Consider the following 19747-nt stretch of genomic DNA (forward strand, 5'->3'; position numbering starts at 1 on the left):
TGTGTACCGGAACTTCGGAGAGCATTGCTTGCTGAGTGGAGTGATCTTCCCAAAGATCAGATCGATAATTTGATACTCAACATGCCTAGGCGTTGTACGGACTGTATTTCATCGCATGGGAGACATACAATGTATTAACCATCATACCAACCATGTAAATTAAGTTTTTGTAAAGGAGATATTTTTTACAATTGCTCCAGGGAGCAAAAATCGTAGTTTTTATGAATGGTATCATACATACACCATCGTTTTTGTTCTTTATCTTTTGTTTAATAAATGGGCTTTATGATTAAGTAACGTTTGTTTTGTTTCTGAACCTTTATTTACCGGAGCTGGCATTATCCTTAATTTATGGACATGAGTGTATATAGGACACAGGCATTTTCAAACCGTTGCTCTTCGGAAAGATTTTATGACGGATCCAAATTCTCAAAGACCCCGCCCCTGAAAGAAATTTCGGTGGATTTATAGAGCAAAAATGAGTTAACCTTTGGGCCTAACCCCTATCACCAAGAACGCAAAACTGTTCTTGCACCTAAAAACTAAACCCGACCCTGCCCCCGGGCCATTGGTACTGGAACTTGGAGTTGAGGCTGTTTGAGCTCCCCTCTCTAATAAATTTTACGAGGGAGCTGAGCCTCCCAATAATTAATAAATATACAATGCAACGTACCACTGCCACTCCTGCATAAGGGCTAGAGTCCCGTATATACGGTACAACCAGTCCCCCCACCCCCAAAGGTGTGATCACAAGAGAACATCCGGCTCGCGAAAAAGTGTTGTTAAGAAAGTACCCAGTGCTTACAACACGATAATTGTATCAGTTTGTGGCCCGCAGACTAAAAAAGTACACGCCTGGGTAGCACGTATACGAAATCGAATTATATAATATAATGCATTATTGAGTGTGGTGCAGTTATTCAAGCATCAATTAAACATTTTCAAATTAATTTTATCCCTGTTTCCATTGTCATGTGACCCGCAAACGGAAGAGTTTGAACATCTATGTCGGGGGCCCAAATCAGACATCGGGGGGGGGGGGGCATCCGTGACCTCGATCAGAGACGTTTAGTTAATCAGTGAACGCATATTGTTTAAATGTTTGAGCTCCCGGGCAGGGCTGCAACCAGGGGGGAACAGAACTGGTGCTCCGGATCGGGGGGGGGGGTATTGTCTTAATGCAGCTTTGCCCACAACCTTCAAAGCTAGAGCCTCCTATATAAACCACAACACCAATTGAAGCTGTGCGTTTTATGTAAAATTAAGTAAATATATCGTTAAACGTAGCCAGGTAATATGTTGGCACTAACCAAAGCGCCAAGCCGGCAACCTTTTTCATTTTCGTTGCATCATCATCGGCCAATCGTATCACTGTGCTTTTTGAGAATTAACGGCTCCTCGAATGAAGCACTACTTCATTGCAGTGAATTAAAATAAAAACATAACAAATATGTGACAAGAATATTCTTATTTGTAACAATAATTATCCTAGCATAATTTCTGAGTTGGGAAGATAATTTTATTCGTTGATTTGAAGAAGAAAAAGTTAAACTGGCTTCGTTAGAAATACGTAAAAAACAGGGGCATTCTATCAAAAAAGTCGGGACAGCCAGAAAAACAGAAAAAACCGGGACTGTCCCAGGAAATAAGGGACGTATGGTCACCTCATACAAACCGGAAGTTTTCACCGGCAGTCAGTGTTGATGCGAACCGTAACTGCGACAGCTTTGTTGTTCTATTTTAAATGTCCAGGGAAGTGCGATGGGTGTCTTGAGCAAGGCGATTCGTTTCGATTCCCTCACGCCTACACAAAATTCGGAACCTCCTCTAGTTTGCTCACTAGTTTGATACGTCAAACTTGATTTTAGATTTCATCTTAATTATACGATTATTATGGACTATTTCATCAGTACCCTCTGGTATGCTACTTGACTAACTGATAGAAATCTTGATCAAAATTAAATAGTTTCACGATTCCTATTTCAAATATATCCTTTCTTCAAGTTTTCGCCCACTACCTGGCTTTTTTCTTCAACAATGGCTACAGTGTTATTTTCATCGAATTCAAATGAAAATCTGAGATGTTATGATTTAGATTTTTTTTGTTGAGTCCACTGAGGTTTAAACTCCCCCGGTATAGCCTCGAACTTCTTTAAGCCACATAGATTGTCTCATTGTATTTAACCATCCCACATTCAAACATTCTGTGAGTAATAATTATACGTTTCAATCTTTTTTCGATACTTAAACCTCACATTCTTAAATTTCCATAAATTCCCAAGATCATATCATTTTGACCAAAGTAGATTTCTGTAGTTTTCAGTCTAAAACATCATTCACAAATGCAGAATCAATGCAAAAATTCAATTAAATGGAAAACGAAATTCCTAATGCATTTCAATACGCTATAGGTGTCATCTACAGAAGATAAATATCATGCTGACCAAGTATCCTACTTGGATTCAGAGGGGGTGATCTCCCCAAGAGCCGAATAGTATGGGAGAAATTCGGTGGTTCTATAAAAGACGGGATCCAATGCACCTGCACAATAATTGGCTTCTCCGACACATCCTCCCTGGATCCGCATACCTTCGCTCCATTTGAAGCTGAAGATGTCTGCCTTTTCTTCATTAGCAGCTAAAGATGCCAGCCTTTGTTCCATTTGAAGCTGAAGATGTAACAGCTTTGGTATAAGGGGCCGTGCCGAGTTGGTGACTTATTCCCAATAACTCGCCAACATTGACATAATTGTGCTCTTTGGGTTGTCGTTCTACATCAGTGTTTCCCAAAGTGGGCAATATCGCCCCCTGGAAGGTCCGGGGGGGGGGTAGAAGCTCAGGGTTTACTACAGGATTCTATGAGTTGAGTTGGGGATGATAAGAAGAAAAAATTTTGTGAAGAAGGGGCAATGGAACGAAAAGTTTGAAAAACGATGTTCTAGATAGTTCTTATCCAGATGGCGCTAGTTGTTTCTTCTATGCTTTCTGGTATGTTCAATATCAGGTAGCGACTTTTCTTTTGGCGGCAAACATGTCCGACGCCCCGACGAAAAGTCACCAAGGCCGTCAGACACTACGGCACCAAAAAAAGGACTCTCTTTTAAATAATAAGCCGATCTGAGGGTATAAATAAAACCCGGGCTCTTTTTTTAAACCTGATAGATTTATATCCAATAATCGGAAAAGCATAGTGCAATGGTACACTGGGAAATGAAATGACTGTTTGAAATTTTAGAAGATGTGCTGTGGTAATGAAGAAGACACTGCTCAACTAACGCCACCTAGCATCGGACATACCAGAAAGCATAAAAGAAACAACTAAAATGAGAAGAAACAACTAGCGCTATCTGGATAAGAACTATCTAGAATAATTACAACCCAGAGAGTGCAATTATGTCAGCGTTGGTGAGTTGTTGTCAGAAAAAAAGTCACCAACTTAGCATGACCTCTTATACCAAAGCTGTTCCTTTTTTAAAAATCATTGTTTGTTGCAAAACCTCAAAATCTTGCTGTCCAAGATTGAAAAAAGTGTTAAACAAAGACTTGATGCAAATCTCTCTATGGAATTTTTTTTCAAAAAACTTGGAGTCACATTTTATATATGAGCCGTAGATGAATAAAACTGACAATAAAATTTTGGAAAACAATTATTTTCTTATGAAAAACTATTTTGTTATTTGTGTCCCGAAATTTTTCCCATTTTAAAATGTTCACTCTGTTATGATCATTTGGGAAATATATTTTTATACCAGATTTAAATTGATAACACTTTTGAGCGCTCATTGAAAGGTTTATTTTTAATGCTTAATCAATAAGTTTGGATTTGACTTTTGCAAAACGATTTAATATTCACGTTATGTCTTTAGTACCAGATTCTTTTCTGTCAGATGTCCAGCCTGTTATGTCATTATCATAAATTATATTTTTCTTCATCTATATCTAAACATCAAGTAATAGTACATGGATATATGCTTCAATATATATATACAAAAGGTTTTTATCAATCATTTAAATTTACAATGAAAAAATAATTTAGGTTAATTTGTCCACTCTGTTACTTCTTCAACAGAATGGAAACTGATTTAAGGTATATTTTTTATTAGTTAAAAGATTTTGATGGTTTAAATTGAATTTTTAATAAGTTATCTATTCAATTTAAACCCTTTACCATATTTTTCATTGTTATTTTTTCAGTTAAATACGAAAGTAAAGTAGTACAGTACAGATCGTTAAAATCGCTGCCAGCCACAGATCCAGGGAGATGTGTCATAAGGGGCATCATTTTTGTATGAGTGAAGGTCGTTATGTGACAATACATTCTGTATTTTATGGGACAGAACCATTATTTTCCTATATTTTTGTTTCCAGGCCTAATCCCCCACCCATCCCCGAGTTCACTCTGGATCACTAATGTGAGAGGCATAAACGCAAGATTTATATCAATATATCAAATTACTATTTAATTTCAACAAAAAACTTTTAAATAAAAGAAAAATCATTCTGATAATATAAAGCTGAGCTAGTCCAGTGTCCACTTTGACCAGATTTTAATCATTTTACCAGACCAAAATTCAAACTACGAGGGAGGTAGGTAGGTGTGTTTTTAGAATTTGGTCATGGGGTGGATGTTTTTCAAAGGTTATAAGAGGAGGTTCTGGGTCGTCTATCACATGTTGTATATAATTTTTGGGAAAATAAAAGTATTTGCATGGCCTATTTAAAATATTTGAGTTATCTTTCTCTGAGTTAAACATTTCTGTGCACTCTGTTACAATGATGTCCACTCTGTTACAATGGTGTTCACTGTTACGGGAAGCGTTTCTGTAGTTCACAGGCAGAAAAATGTAACACTTCAAACTAAGACGGACGCCGGAACATATATGCTCATTAGGGTGGAACGAAAAACGGTATTTTTTCACTTTTCTTGGAAATTGATGTTGCCTTAGTATTCAAAAGATGCCTTTCAAGGTTTTAAGAAGTTAGGGACCGTTCAAGTATTACGTCATAATCAATAGGGGAGGGGGTTTCTTCTAATTCGCCGACTTTTGACGACAAGGGGGAGGGAGTGTGGCTAGTGCTTACGTCATCAACCACCCTTTATGAAAATATGAAATATTTTTAATGGCATCTTACTCTGTGTGCCAAAAACGGGAAAAACCCTTCGATAGTTTGTGGGCACTTGAATTAACATCCACCCCCCACTATTGATAAGTCCCCTCACAGAGCCACTTTAGTGATCTCTAAATGTTTCGTGGATCCAAGTGATCCGGAAATGTGTCCAGGCCGCTTAAGTGCTCTGGGAATGTGTCCGGGCCGCTTAAGTGCTCTGGAAATGTGTCCGGGCTGCTTAAGTGTTCTGGAACTGTGTTTTAAATACCATTGAAATTAACAGAAATTGTGATAAACATATGAAGGTATTTTCTTCCGAAATTTCAATTTAAAAAAATAATTTTTGCATTAAAAATATAATAAATTTTTGATCGTGGGAGGGGGGCACGAGAGAGAGCCCCTTATGCCCTCCCCCCTTGTACATCTCTGATCCCACCAATATGCGTTAGGATTCATAGGGGCAGAGCTGATAGCAAAATTTTGCTTACGAGGGGGGGAAGGGGTCAAAAATGGCTAAAAATTTGCTTACGTAACACTTGAACGGCCCATTATACCAAAATCTAGGAAAATATTTTAATATCTTGAGGTTCCTCACAGACCCTAAAGGTCGAGCAAAAAGACTTTTTTAAGTACACATTATAAAAATCTTTTTAAACATAAACAAAGTTGATGATTTTTAAAAAGCATTCACTAAAAAAAGAAAAACACTTAAAAAGTTATTCAGTACATGAGGCAAAACTGAATATATATATATATATATATAAACCCAGAGAAATACTCACAAGTTAAGATTTCCATATATGTTATAACTGACAAGCATATTTGCTTATTTGCAGCTGTCATGGCAGTTGGAAGGAGAATTTTTCAAGTACTCCGAATATCGTGATTGATAGAGGTAGATGAAAATAAACCCTTTTTGGGGGGGGGGGGACAAAACTATAACCATGTTCCAAATTTTTAAAAAAAACATAGTTTGACGATATATGTGTCAGGAGAATGCCTCTATTGCTTCCTCTGTTATCACACTGTTATTACATTTCACTTTTTTTTGCAAAATAGTCTGCTTTTTTTTCAAACGATGGAAGAGTACTCCTTGATTATATTCTGGCTTGAATGAAGCCTTCACGACTCTCAGTTGCTGATACAGCAAGAGATGCTTCAGTAACGAGTCATACACACCGTTCAACTGCTTGTGTGTGACATGGAAAATTCATTATAGATGGAAAAGCAGGTTCAGATCATTTTTGTGGATCCATTTCCTGATTTTTTATAATAGGTGGTTCAGTCACTCGCACTTGATCCCATGCACATAGTTCTGAATAGTGCTTAGCAGAAAAGTTTATTTTCAGAACATGGAATGTACGTATTTCTGCTTCTGATAATCCTTCATTTCTAATTTTCAGAATTCTCTTGATTCCCAGTTTTTGTCAATGAGATTCTCATCTGAGAGTAATGAGAGCAATAAATTCTCTGTGTGGGTGGGCGTAAAAGTTTTTTATCCCATCACCCCCAACACAATCTAACGCATAGGATCCCATGTTATACCCGTAGCTTCTACCGCCCCCCCCCCCAGGGGGCATTAACTCCCATGTTGGGAATCACTGATCTCGATGCTTCACAAGATGCCTTAGAGGTAACTCATTAAAGTGAAAAAAACAAATAAGACATTGCAAGGGATGGCCTATTTCTTTCTCTATTAATTTGATAACACCATTTTTATAACCAGTATTGGTAACAGTCCCGTCGCATACGATTGCCATCAATTCCTTTGGATCAAAATCTTGTTTCAAAAAGTCTAGGATTGATGACTTTATATCCCTTGCTGTACTACTCTGTTGGAGTTGTGTGACTGAGATAAATTGACTTGGTAACTGCAATATAGTTATATGTTCTTCAGATATGGTTCTTCTATGGAAAGAATCACTTCTTTGACATTAGCTAAGGTTTTGTCTTTTCGACCATCAAAATATATTCCTCGCGCATTGTTCTAGAAATTTTATCTTGCAAAAGAACTCTCTGTGATGCTCTTTCACGCCTTATTTTCATCCAGTCTATTGTCATATTTGGCTTCTCTTTCATCAATAACCCAACATCGTCCAGCACAGCTTTGCAATAATTGCAACTAATTAATCAGACACACCAGTTCTATCACAAGCAAGAGGAACATTTGATAAATTAGTTTTCATCTGAGAGGATGATGGTAGAACTTCAAAAGCAAATGAAGTACTTGCTTCGGCACAGATTGATGGACCAGCTTCAGTACTGGTAGATGGAAATGCTAACTTCCACGGTAAACTGTTTTTTGGCTCATATAGATCACTTTCCTCAGAATCGTTGGATATAGATGAGTTTTCAGTGGTTGATGAACTAGTTTCCGCCGTTTCTTCTTAAGATGACTTCAAATGGGATACCATTTTCATTGTTTTTCAATTTCTTCGTTGTTAGGACATCTACTCGACCAATGGCCATCTTGCGTGTACTTCTTTGATCTTGCAAGAAATCTCTCTCTGAATTTGGGACCTTTCTCAACTTGTCACACTTAAAGTCTTCAAAATCACATTTGCATGCTGCAATGTCAAACAATTTCCATTCTTCGCACTGAAAAGATTTCAAGTTCAACTTGAAAGTTTGAGAATCTTTCTTTGCTTTCATATTTTTCTGTAGATTCTTGTATTTACAGTAAAAGTCTTTGAAAATTTTGCGTATCCATTTTTAAGAAACTGTACGAATTGAAGCAGTTTTCCAAATATTTTCTATCTTTGGCACGATAATTTCAAGAATGTCTGCAATAGCTGGATCTTTTCTTGATTGTTGTGCTTTCATATTGTGTTTAGTCAGAAAATAACAAAGCTTAACATCGCTATAGGTGGGTGAGACCCGAGAATCCCACTCTTTGGGGGGGGGTTTCCTAAAATGTCACAACAATAAAAGCTTCTGGTCATTATTTTGACTGTTAAACACCCTCTCAGTTAAGGGGTAAGATTGCAAATGAATACAAAAACAAGGGGAAAACATTGAGGTCACTGAATGAATCATGTGTTCAGGGGAATAGGAAAGCCGCCCCTGCGAAGTCATGTTATGGAATTCCACACATGCGTGAAACTTCAGGGGCGATGAGGAACCTCAAGAAGTTTGAATTTTTGGGAAAAAAATTATTAATGGCATTTCTTAACATAAAGGCATATTTTAAATTCTATTACAATGGCAATTTCGAAAAAAAAAAATTTCGTTCCATCCTAATGCTCATGTTGTTAAAGCTGCACCAATCATTTGAATTATATTGCTCAGCAACACCAATCATCATTCAAATATAGCTCATACTCCCTCAGTTCGGGCGATGGGAGATTTTTAAAAAAACAGGACGTTCGTGTTGAATGTGTGATGTATGGTCTTCATACATATCCAAATAAATATTATGTTAATTACTCAAGCAATACCAAATTATAAATTATCAACCTATTGTCTGTCAGAAATAAGTTTTGATTTTAAGTAGCTAAATATATGTTAAGTATCACATGACTAAGGCTTTGGGTAAGGGCAAAAATTTAGATGTTTACCTTGATTTCCAGAAGGCATTCGATTGGGTCCAACATGGTAAACTCTTGAAACGTTTACACGAGATTGGGATTGCAAGCAACTTGCTGAATTGGATGGAATTGTGATTAAGAATAGGTCACAACGAATTATGGTGAAAGGGGAATTCTCTGGCTGGACAGGAGTGACAAGTGGAGTTCCTCAAGGACATATCCCTGGTCACACTTTTTTCAATTTTTATCGATAAACTTGATCTGGATATCGATAGGATTATTAGCAAATTCGCAGATGACGTGGAGCTAATGGGTGTAGTTGGGCATCAAAGCGATAGGGAGTTGCTCCAGACACACTTGAAAAGGATTGGAACATGGGCAAATGAATGGAGCATGAAGTTTAGTGTTGACAAGTGCATGGTCACTCATTTTTGTTCGAACAACCTACGGTTCTGTTACGAGTTGAATGGTGTCACTATCCCGGATGCAACTAGGGTCGCCAATTTGGGAATTCTCATTGACAAGCGACTTAGGTTTTCTGAACATTGTTCAGCGGTGGTCAAAAAAGCGAATAGACTGCTTGGTCTCATTTTCAAAAAGGTCTCTTCGCGTTCTCCTAAAGTCATTCTTCCGCTTTTTCGAGGCTTAGTTCGTCCTGGACTGGAGTATGCTGTAAGGTTTTGGAGACCATACCTACAGAGGGGCATAGACTTGGTTGAAGGGGTGCAGAGAAGAGCTACGTGTGTCCTTATTGGCACACAGGGCTTGAGTTATGAAGAGAGACTTCATTTTTTGATTATGTTTACATTGGATGAAAGCAGGTGTCAGGGAGATATGATCAAAGTGTTCAAAATTTTCAATTGGATGGATAGGGTGGACCATGAATTATTAGTACTGTCAATCGACTGCTTTTACAAGGGTACACCTGTATCGATTGGTAAGAGACAATTCCAGGTTATGGTGTCACGGAATTTTTCTCTAATAGGATTAATAATTGTTAATAAATGGAATAGCTTACCCCTGGAGGTAGTAAATTGTAACACAATTGACACATTTAAAAAGAAATATGATACATGTTGGGGTAAATAGAGAAGCTATTCATACTTAGAATTAGACAACCATAAATATTCTTAATGGGCATTGTATAATATTTCATCATGTATATATATTGTTTGTAATTGCATTTTTAATTGGGTTGCTGTATTTTTTAAATATATGACATCCATATTTGTTATAGGCATCTCAGCCACCTCATTGGGCATTTTATCTGTTGTGGCGTTGTATTTGTAATGTATTGTGAAAAATAAACTTTTCCATGTGCTATTTCGAAAAAATTAAAAACCATCAAAACAACAGAAAAAAATTTAAAAAAAAATTAAACTGCGTTTTTTTAGCATATGTGTAAGAAATAAGCTGATTTCATTATTTTAAGAGATAAAAACAGCAGAAATAGTGATATTTGTTTTCGTAACAGTTGACAAAATCCATGATTTTCAGTCATAAAACCCAAAAAATAAAATATTATTACTATATAAAGGTGAAACATTAAACTTCAAGTTATTGGCTATAATTTAACATAAATTTTATTTTGAAAATTCAACTTTGAATTTTTCATTTCGTAAATGTGGAATGTACACTTTTTTGGGAATGACCCATGTATCCTCTGAAGCAGGCATCTTTAACCGGTGCTCACAAGCATTTGATCAACGATCCAATTGAATGCCTTATATTATACACCCATGCTGAGTTGGCCTCTGGCTAAGTCATGAAACGCCATGATGGGCGATTCTATTTATCTTCTTTCGGTAAAAGTAATAGTCGCAGGGAAAAGGAGCATTTTGGTATTTTCCGTTTGCGTCTTTTCTGCTATTTTAGTGAGTTTTTTCTTCCCCCCCCCTCATTGGAAAATGAACCCTTCTTTCGCACGTCAGGGTTAGAGGCTGACTCAGTATGGGCGTATAATACTTGCTATATTCAAGAACTGAAATCATCCTATTTTATGCATTCGTATGTCAAACTTGCTGTAAGGGTGCTCTTTTGATGATGGGTACAGGCACTGCTCGCGACTAGAAAACAGTTGAAGTTACTGAAAACTACTGTAAAGCCATCACCCATAGCATGTCATAATGCATTAGAATTTTGTAGTTTTGCATTTATTTGCAACTTTTTGCATTGTTTCTCTGTTTGTGATTATATCAGGCAAAAGAGTATTTTACTTTTCCATAAAACACTGCTCGTAATGAAAATAAAATGAAAAACAAAAGATTTCTTGATCCACGTTTAGCTAAAATTACAATTAAAAAACTACTATAAAAACAAAAAAATTAAGAAGAGTTGCTCTCTCTTTATTCAAAGATTTTGGATTAATATCTGCATTTTAATTTGTTCCTCAGTGTTTCTCAACCTTTTTATATCCAAGGACCACTAAACTGTGTGAAACATTTCTACGGACCACTATGAATAGTGCAAACTTATGTCCTGTATTTTACGGGAAAATCATACGTTTCTGGTTGGACCAAATTTTTCATACAATTGTCCTGTTCTTTCAATGAAGAGTTCATTTTAATGTTATATTCATTAAAATTATGAATGTACAGATAATTTTCCTAACTTCATAAGCACCGTTATGATAATTATGACTATAAATATTTGTCACTTTTTTTTTTTGGAGGAACTGCATTTCAACTGCAATTTCCATACTTCCCCACTATTGGTGATTTTTCAGCAATTTCAACAATAACTGGTTATTTTGTCATTTCACAGCAACGTATTTTGCCGCATTCTTTTTTCCCATAATGAAATGTAATCACTAGATTTTAAAGCTTTTTTCGTGAAATATTTTTTTTTACTGCGATTTGCAATAATCCTTAATTTTAGTAACTTCAACAGTAATTGGCAACTTCATTAAGAATTGCGTGTTTTTGCAACAATTAATGATATTCTGTGTATACGATCGCAATTCCCTGTATTTTTCTTGATGAAATATTGTCACCCAAAGATTGAGAGTCTAGTTTTTATTTCAATCCAAGAAGATATTACCAATATCATTTTCGATCTATAATTTTTTATTCAATTATAACAAAAATGACCAAGTCTACCTGGGGACAACCTAAACAATCGTCACAGACTACCTCTGGTCCACGGACCATAGGTTGAGAAATGCTGCCCTAAATGATGAAAGCTTATTCTAACAGAATATTGCCAGTAAATCATAAAATTATGCAACAATATCATTTTAATTGTTTTTGCATGAATGCACTATCAGTTATTTTCAGAAATTATGAAACAAAAACATATAAAATCTTTAAAATAATAAGTGAAGTAAAAAGTTTACCTAGAATATTTTATTTTGCAAAAAAAAACTTAATGGAAAAAGGCCACCCAATGAGGTCAGACATTTAAGGGAAGTGACACTATCTTGGAAATGCAAAGGTTAAAAGAGCTCATCTTGAATTACAGTTAAAATTTTTGTGAAAAATCTCATCACTATTAATAACAGGCATAGGCAGAGATGGACATGATACTAATTCATATACTGTCCATACATTAGATCAGTCGGCTACGTTGTTGGGCTGGGCATTGCCTCTCCCATGCCCACCCCTCTATATCTCTGCCCATGATAACAGGGCCGTCTGGAGCAAAGTGCAAGCCTGGCCATTTGCATAAAAATTTACATACTTACTTTCAGAATATAGTGCCAGATATGCCCAATTACTATTAATACACCTGAGGCCTTCTAGAAACGGCTCCTTGAAACCCCAGGCTGACTCATCTTTGTGTGAAATATGACATCAGTGTTACAAATGCAAACACAAAGGCCACAACAGACAAATTTCCCAACATGGTGTCCCAAAGATGTCCATAAAAAATTATTATCACTAGGGCACAGATTTTTATAATGTGTCGTATTTTGGTGTTTTCGAGCTATTGGCCATATTTTAAGCATTTTCAAGTAATAGATAATTTTTTGATCATTTATCACCAAAAATTTGGCCCTGCTTAAATTTTAGTGTTCAGATTAAAATGTTGAATTTTTTTCAACTCTGGAGAGAATATTTTCAGCGCCAATGGTAGCTGCTGTGCGGTCATGTGGGTATGGTAAGGGATTCACATCAAGACGACCTGGCTTCGATTCCCACCGGTGGTGCAATTGTGGTTGGCTAAAGTTTTCTGTCATTTTCTAGCTTCAAGCGTGAGTCGATCTCCCCATTAAAAAGTCTCGCAACAGGTCCTACAACCAGGGTTGCAACCAAAAACATAAATTGTCACTGCCACCTGGAGCAAGTACCCATTTTGGTTCCCCCCTCGTAATTTTGTTGTGACCCAACCTGCAACTCTACAAATATGCAAACGTTGCACTTCACTCATTATTCAAAATAAAGATCGCAGCACTAACTTTACGCACAACACTAGATATCCGCACAGATGGTTAGGTCTATTGGGTATCAGTTGGAGAAATTTTTAATTAAAAAGGTAAATTTTGGTGAATTTTTTAACTTAGAGTGAGATAAGAAATAACAAAAGAAAAATAAGAAATGAAATAATGGGAAAATTAAAAAAAGGTCCTCATATTTTCAAATTTTAAGGTCATATTTTTAGTTTTTAGGTCATAAAAATCTGATCCCTAATTATCACCATAGCTTATTGCTGCTACCTATCCCCTTTTTTTTTTTTTGAACAACTAGATGTCACTTGCAGCAGCAAACCCAGTTTTGGAACAGCTGTAGTATAATCCCCTTTTGGCAGTGTTGGCAAATTTTTCTTTAACAAGAAAAAAGTCCAAAATCATGATGCAAATTCGCCAAGAGTGAAACGGACACAACAAAAGAAACTTCCAACAAAGAAAACAGAAAAAATTATTTACATCAGAAACAAACATGAAATTGTTGGACTAAATAAGGGATAGAGATTAAAAATAAAAAAACATTGAGGTTGTGATTAAAAAATATGACATTCTTAAATATGAGATCGAAAAAGCTAAAAAGGAAAATCGCCAAAGAAAAAATGCAATAGACCTGTACTATAGCTGTTCTCCAGTTTTTATTCTAAGAGGAGGATGATGAGTCCACCCTCTTTTCTAGAGCCTTACCTCTGGCTATACCCAGATGGACCATTGTAAATAACCGAAAGCTTAGAATATGTTACGATCATAATTTCTTCATGGATCTAGCTTTTATAACCTGTCGGGTTCGTTTCGACTATTGATTGCCTTCGACCACAAACACTGTCACTTTTTGATAATAGTTTTTTTAATTATAACTTTTAACAGTAACATTAAAATATTAACACATCCTCGCTTGCAGCTAGCCTTTCAGTTTACCTCCAGAGTTCACAGGAGCTACTCTCTAACTAAAAGAAAACCCACCAGGCTTCTTTCCTCTTCTCTGCTGAGGGAGGGCCTTTCTTCCCCCATCCATGCTCTCTAATCCCATGCCTCTTCCCAGTGGCGCAAACCAGTTTTTGTTTTTCTTTTATTGGAAAAGTTGTTACACATTTTGCATGTGCATGCATTTATGTTGTAAAATTTTTGAATATCCTTCTCATCACTTTGTAAGAGTTTCAGTATTTATCAGAATGTATGCAGTGCAAGAAAAAGATAAAATATCATATTGTCCCGTATTAGCTGGCATGCTTTAAAACTCTGGGAAACCAGTAGTTTGGATGTTGGTCCTTTCCCAGCATGCGGGGAAAGATGTGAAACTCTGGGAACCAGTATTTTGGATGCTAAAAACTACTTCACCAAACACCAACTCTGGCCATATCACTTTTGGTAGCAATTTACTACCATTAATGAGATGGGTTGGAAATGAAGGTGCTGTCTATTGGTGGTCGCCTCAAGTTCGTTAGGGAAAGCATCTATATCCTCCCTCAGATTTGAACCCAGGACCGTGACAGCAACCTTCACTGTAGTAGACGAGTATCTTACCACCACGCCACTCTGGCAAAACTCATCTCTGCCTCTACCGGGAATCGAACCCGGGTCCCTTGTTTATTTTGAATGCTGGTCCTTTTCCAGTACGCCAGGATTAGGTTTAACACTCATGGCAAAACTTGACAAATCACAGGCACCAGGTCGTTATGGCAACTGAAAAATTAACATAGGTGCCTAATTTGTTTTCAACTAAAACTAACTTTTTCAAGTAAAAGTTTTTAACTGATGACTGAAGTTTGAGGATAGCAAAAGATTATAATTGTGTGCTGTCCTCAGACTTGAATTATATATATAAATTCACGTCTGAGGTATCTATATACACTCATTGCCATAAAAATTTGCGCACCAAGAAATAATTGTGGGATCGAAACGAAAGTTGGCCTGAAGGTACATGTCGGGCAGATATGCAAATGATTAGAAATGCAGCATGATTGCGCATTGCGTAATGCCACTACAGGGCGTTGAACTTCGTTCTCCTTGGAGTATAAAACAGGTAAGCAGAGCTTGCTGGAGTATATTTAATCGTTTGCAAAGGAAATGCTGAATTAGACATGCCGTTACGCCACCGTCGAAAACAATATGAGCAGTTGTCAGAGTTCGATAGGGGAAGAATCACGGGACGATGGAAGCTGGGTGGTCAGCTCGGCGAGTAGCTCGTCAACTAGGCCGTTCTGATTTTACTGTGAGGAGGTGTTGGGACCAGTGGACAGAAGAGACGTCATTTACACGGTGACCAGGTTCAGGACGCCCTCGACAGACCAGTCGTCGAGAAGACCGTCACATCATCCGAAACGCACGCATAGAGCCAGCTGCCTCATTGGCCGCTATCCAGACACAGGCAGCAGCTTCACTACGGGCCCCTGTCTTCCCGAACCATCGCAAGGCGCCTGGCTGAAGGACATCGGGTATTGCGGCGCCCATTACGTGTGCTGCCAATGACACCCATCCACCAATGCCTCTGTTTGGAGTGGTGTCGAGCACGACAGGATTGGACTGCAACGGAATGGAAGCAGGTCGTCTTCAGCAACGAATCGAGATTCAACTTGAGCAGTGATGACAATCGTGTTCGTGTGTGGAGGCCCTGTGGTGAACGCTTCAATCCTGCCTTCGCTTTACAGCGACACACCGCTCCCACAGCTGGTGTCATGGTATGGGGTGACATTGCTTACGATACACGGTCACCCCTAATATTGATCCATGGCACAATGACAGCCCAGAGGTACGTCCATAACATCCTTCAGCCACATGTGTTGCCACTCATGGCAGGGCTCCCAGGAGCCATTTTTCAACAAGACAATGCTAGGCCGCACACAGCAAAGATGTCACAAGACTGCCTCCGCCACATTACCACCCTTCCCTGGCCTGCTCTATCCCCAGATTTGTCACCAATCGAGCATATCTGGGATCATTTGGGACGGCAAGTTGGACACCCTACGAGGTTGGTCGAACTAGAGGTGCATTTACAGCAACTGTGGAACGAGATGTCTCAGGACATCATATGGAACTTGTATGCCTCAATGCCCGCTCGTATCGCATCGTGCATTCGCTCTAGAGGGGGTCCAACAGAGTACTAAAACTTCTGTTCATCTGTACTTTTTTCTGCAATAAATGATCCTTTTTCTTGGATTTTCTAATCACTTACTTATATCAACGTAGTACTTACATGTGTAAAATTTCGTTTCATTTTGACTTCTTCTTCTGGGTGCGCAAATTTTCATGGCAATGAGTGTATATAATCATAATTTCTGATAATTATCAGAAATTATGAATTAGAATTATGATGTATATTCTGATAATTATCAGAGAAATTATGTTGAAGTGTCAGCTAGCATAGAAAAAAGGTTCATAATTCCTGGACAAATGAATGAATAGGCACTATTTTTGACATTTTGTTGAGGTGGGATGCTTGGCGTCTATGAAATTTTACTGGCACATAATTTTTTTTCCGATTTTTCAAGCCCTGCTCTATGGTCCTATGTATGTTTGAATACACATGGCAAATACATGGTAAAAAAAAACGCCCATGATGGATTAAGATTTAGAACCGATAAAAAGTGACACCTGATAAAAGAACAATTCCAGTACGTACTAAAATTTAGAGAAAAAAAATTAAAATAATCGCTGAATATATATATATAAATGAAAGAAATAATCGATTTAAGAATAATAAAATAATGTTGATATTACACAGGGTATCCACTCTTATCATTGTCCAATGGCGGGCGCAGTAGCGTGGTCAATAAGATACTCGCCTAAAGTACCAAAGGATGTTTAGTGGTGTCGCGAGTTCGATACCCAGTTCGTCCTTGTCAGAAAACTTTCCTGGCACAGGGGTACAACAGAAACGGCGACATGACCACAGAAAACATTGCTACCGCAGGGAGTCCCCCATCGAGGGGTTAGCGCACCAACCTCTCGATGAGTATAAAAAAACTAGCCTGCCATTCGGAATCGGCAATAAACTGTAGGTCCCGTCTAATTAGCCCTCGTGGGCAGAAAATGACGTGATGCGACAAAAATGATCAATGATAACAAAGTTTTGATGTTTTTTCAGCTGTGGCTAACAGATGTTCTAGTGCAGGGGATTGGTCAAACTTTTGCCGAACCTTGCCACTCTGCAAATATTAGTACAGACTATACACTCTGTTTTTACAGGACAGTGACTTTTTACTCAAATATGAATTGCTTGCCTTGTCACTTTCTTGAAAATGCCCATTTTTTTGTCACTTTTGAGAAAAAAAGTTGATGTATTTGTTGTCGTAATGCAGATCGTATACCGGTATCGATATAAGTTCATCTTATGAACACTATTTATATGTTCAGCATAGGCACTATAGAACCTTTGAGCCCCAGTGTAGTCAAGATCTCCTCATCCCAATAAAAAAAATTTTGTGGGAGTTGAACCATGCTCCCAATAACTCATTTATACATTTATATAATAATACTATTAACTTATGTCTTTCCCCCCCCCCCACATCTACAGTCTCATCTTAAAAATGATTTTCTCTCGGTCCTTTTCTGTGGATTTGGATGTCACTTTCTAACGTAACGCAGTTGCATTGTGAACTGAAATTTTCTCATTTTTTCAATCTCCCACTATGAACCAGATTTGAATTGGCGGAACCTTTTTCTCAGTTAAGTCTGATAAGAAAGGTTTATTGTATTTGTTCAAAAGAAATTTGACCAAAGTTTTTTTTTGCAAGAAAGTTAATCTACTATCATTCTCTCTAGGCTGTATATTCTAACAACAAAGAAATAGAGTACAACATAGTTGTAATTCACCACTATGTATATGCATCTGGAGAAAACAACAACAGCTCAGTCACACTCTTTGATACTGGATCTTTCATGGATGGGGAAAACAGCTGATACTGATTCAATTGATGATGGTTGGAGAATGGATTGCTCAAATCATCATGATGGCTGGCTGGCTACTGGAAATGCAAACGGTATTGTTTCTGTAACTTTCACAACATCTCATGGAGGAAAACTAATGGATTTGCCTCAAAGAGCTAACCACAATTTGCGAGGTCATCATGCCAAGGTACATTTAGTTTTTCTTTTCCTTTAATCAGTGTAATAAATATTTTATTAGGTATAATCAAACTTCTATAACTTTAATTTTCAATAAAGCAAAAAAAGAGTCTAGTCCAGATATAACAAGGTCCCATGAAAATGAAATAAAAACATTTGCAATATCTGATATTTGTTATAACTGATGCACAATAAATGAGTGTGAGTTTAATGAGTGGAATCCACTTAAAGCAGCATTTCTCATCTATGATCTACGGACTGCAGGTAGGCAGGCTGCACAGTGGTGGTCAGCTGAAGTGGATTTTCTGTGGTTCCTAACTTTGAGGCCTGAATGTGAGCTGATTCTTCTGATAAAAAGTCTCGCCACAGAGAGCAACAGGCCTACGATGATACAAATATTCAATCATCACACTTCACTCCCTAGTTTGAAAAATAGATAGCAGCTCTAAAAAAAATTCATGCACACAACACTAAATACGCATTCAGAATGTTAGGTACACATGAACACTTCTGATACAACTGATTCAGTAGTAAATTACCCATGGCGATAGACCAGAGTTTTGCTCAGTTTAAAAGTAAGAAATGACACTGAGTGAGACTTGCAAAGATAAGACAGGTGGTCCTCAAACAGACTTAAAAATTAAATTATTATGAAATTGAAAATTATTCACAGATGTTACAAATATTAATGATATTTACATAGTATGTACAGTCCATCTCAAAACTTTAAATAATGCACTTTTCTTAAAATAAGACAAATATGGCGAGTAAAATTATTACCTTTTAATGGATAATACCTGAAGTGTTTTTCTACATTTATATAGAAAAAAAGAAATTCTATGAAAAAACATTTAGAATATTTATAGCTTTTTTTCTTGAAAATACAAAAAATGGCTGTCTCAAAACTTTAGAGAGAATTCAAATTTACAAAAATTGCAGGCTTTTAATAGCTTTTTATTTTCATTTGACTTTTCATTTTTTTCTAACAACCTCAAACACACTATCTTTCATGGATCTAATTAAATTCTGTAGAGTTTCAACATCAAAACTGTGCCATGCTTCCTCGATAGAGCTCTTCAAGTTATCAGCAATCAAACACTGTGTTTCATTTGTAAACATATTTATCGTGGGTATGCCCCATACATTCCTTCATACAAGTCAGGACTCATCAATGGCCAGTCTAACGCCGATACATTTTTGCGATTAAAGAGTTTTTTGTGGCAGCAGATCTTTGAATAGACACATTATAATGTTAAAATGTCAAGTTTTGTCCTCCTAAATCTTCTCCAATCAGTAGCAAATTATTCTCAATGATCTTCTTTAAGAATCACAGTTTTGACGACCAATTTCAAAAGTTTAGGAAGCCTGACCATTAGAAGCAAATGCTGCCCATACCATTATCAAAGCTCCACCTTACTGTCTGTTGAAAATATTCATCTGGAACATGTGCGTTCCATTTTTTAATTTTTTTTTTGCAGCACTAAAAATGATACCAAGCTATTTGTCTCCATAAAACATGATTTTGTGCCCATTTCAGTCTTTTTTTTCTCCATCTTTCTCTGGTTCTTCCTCGTAACTGGCGATTTCCTAACCACTCTTTTATGAATAAATACAAGCTTTTCTGATCTGTCTATGAACTGTATCTG

The 19747-nt window shown here is 37.1% G+C and overlaps 1 protein-coding gene across 1 annotated transcript in view; it reads left to right on the plus strand.

Moving 5' to 3' along the window:
- Window positions 1-1745: 1745 nt before the first annotated feature.
- LOC149084781 (tubby-related protein 4-like) overlaps window positions 1746-19747 on the plus strand; it is a 178329-nt gene continuing 160327 nt past the window's right edge. Inside the window, exons 1-2 of the mRNA XM_089232524.1 lie at window positions 1746-2206; window positions 17799-18111. Coding sequence (XP_089088650.1) covers window positions 17854-18111 — 258 coding nt within the window. The 5' untranslated portion in view covers window positions 1746-2206; window positions 17799-17853. The remainder of the gene's footprint in view (window positions 2207-17798; window positions 18112-19747) is intronic.

The sequence above is a fragment of the Pholcus phalangioides genome, unplaced genomic scaffold, assembly GCF_987345545.1.
Source record: "Pholcus phalangioides strain wild (caught in Gottingen) unplaced genomic scaffold, Ppha-v1.0 ptg000007l_1, whole genome shotgun sequence".
NCBI classification, from domain to species: domain Eukaryota; kingdom Metazoa; phylum Arthropoda; class Arachnida; order Araneae; family Pholcidae; genus Pholcus; species Pholcus phalangioides.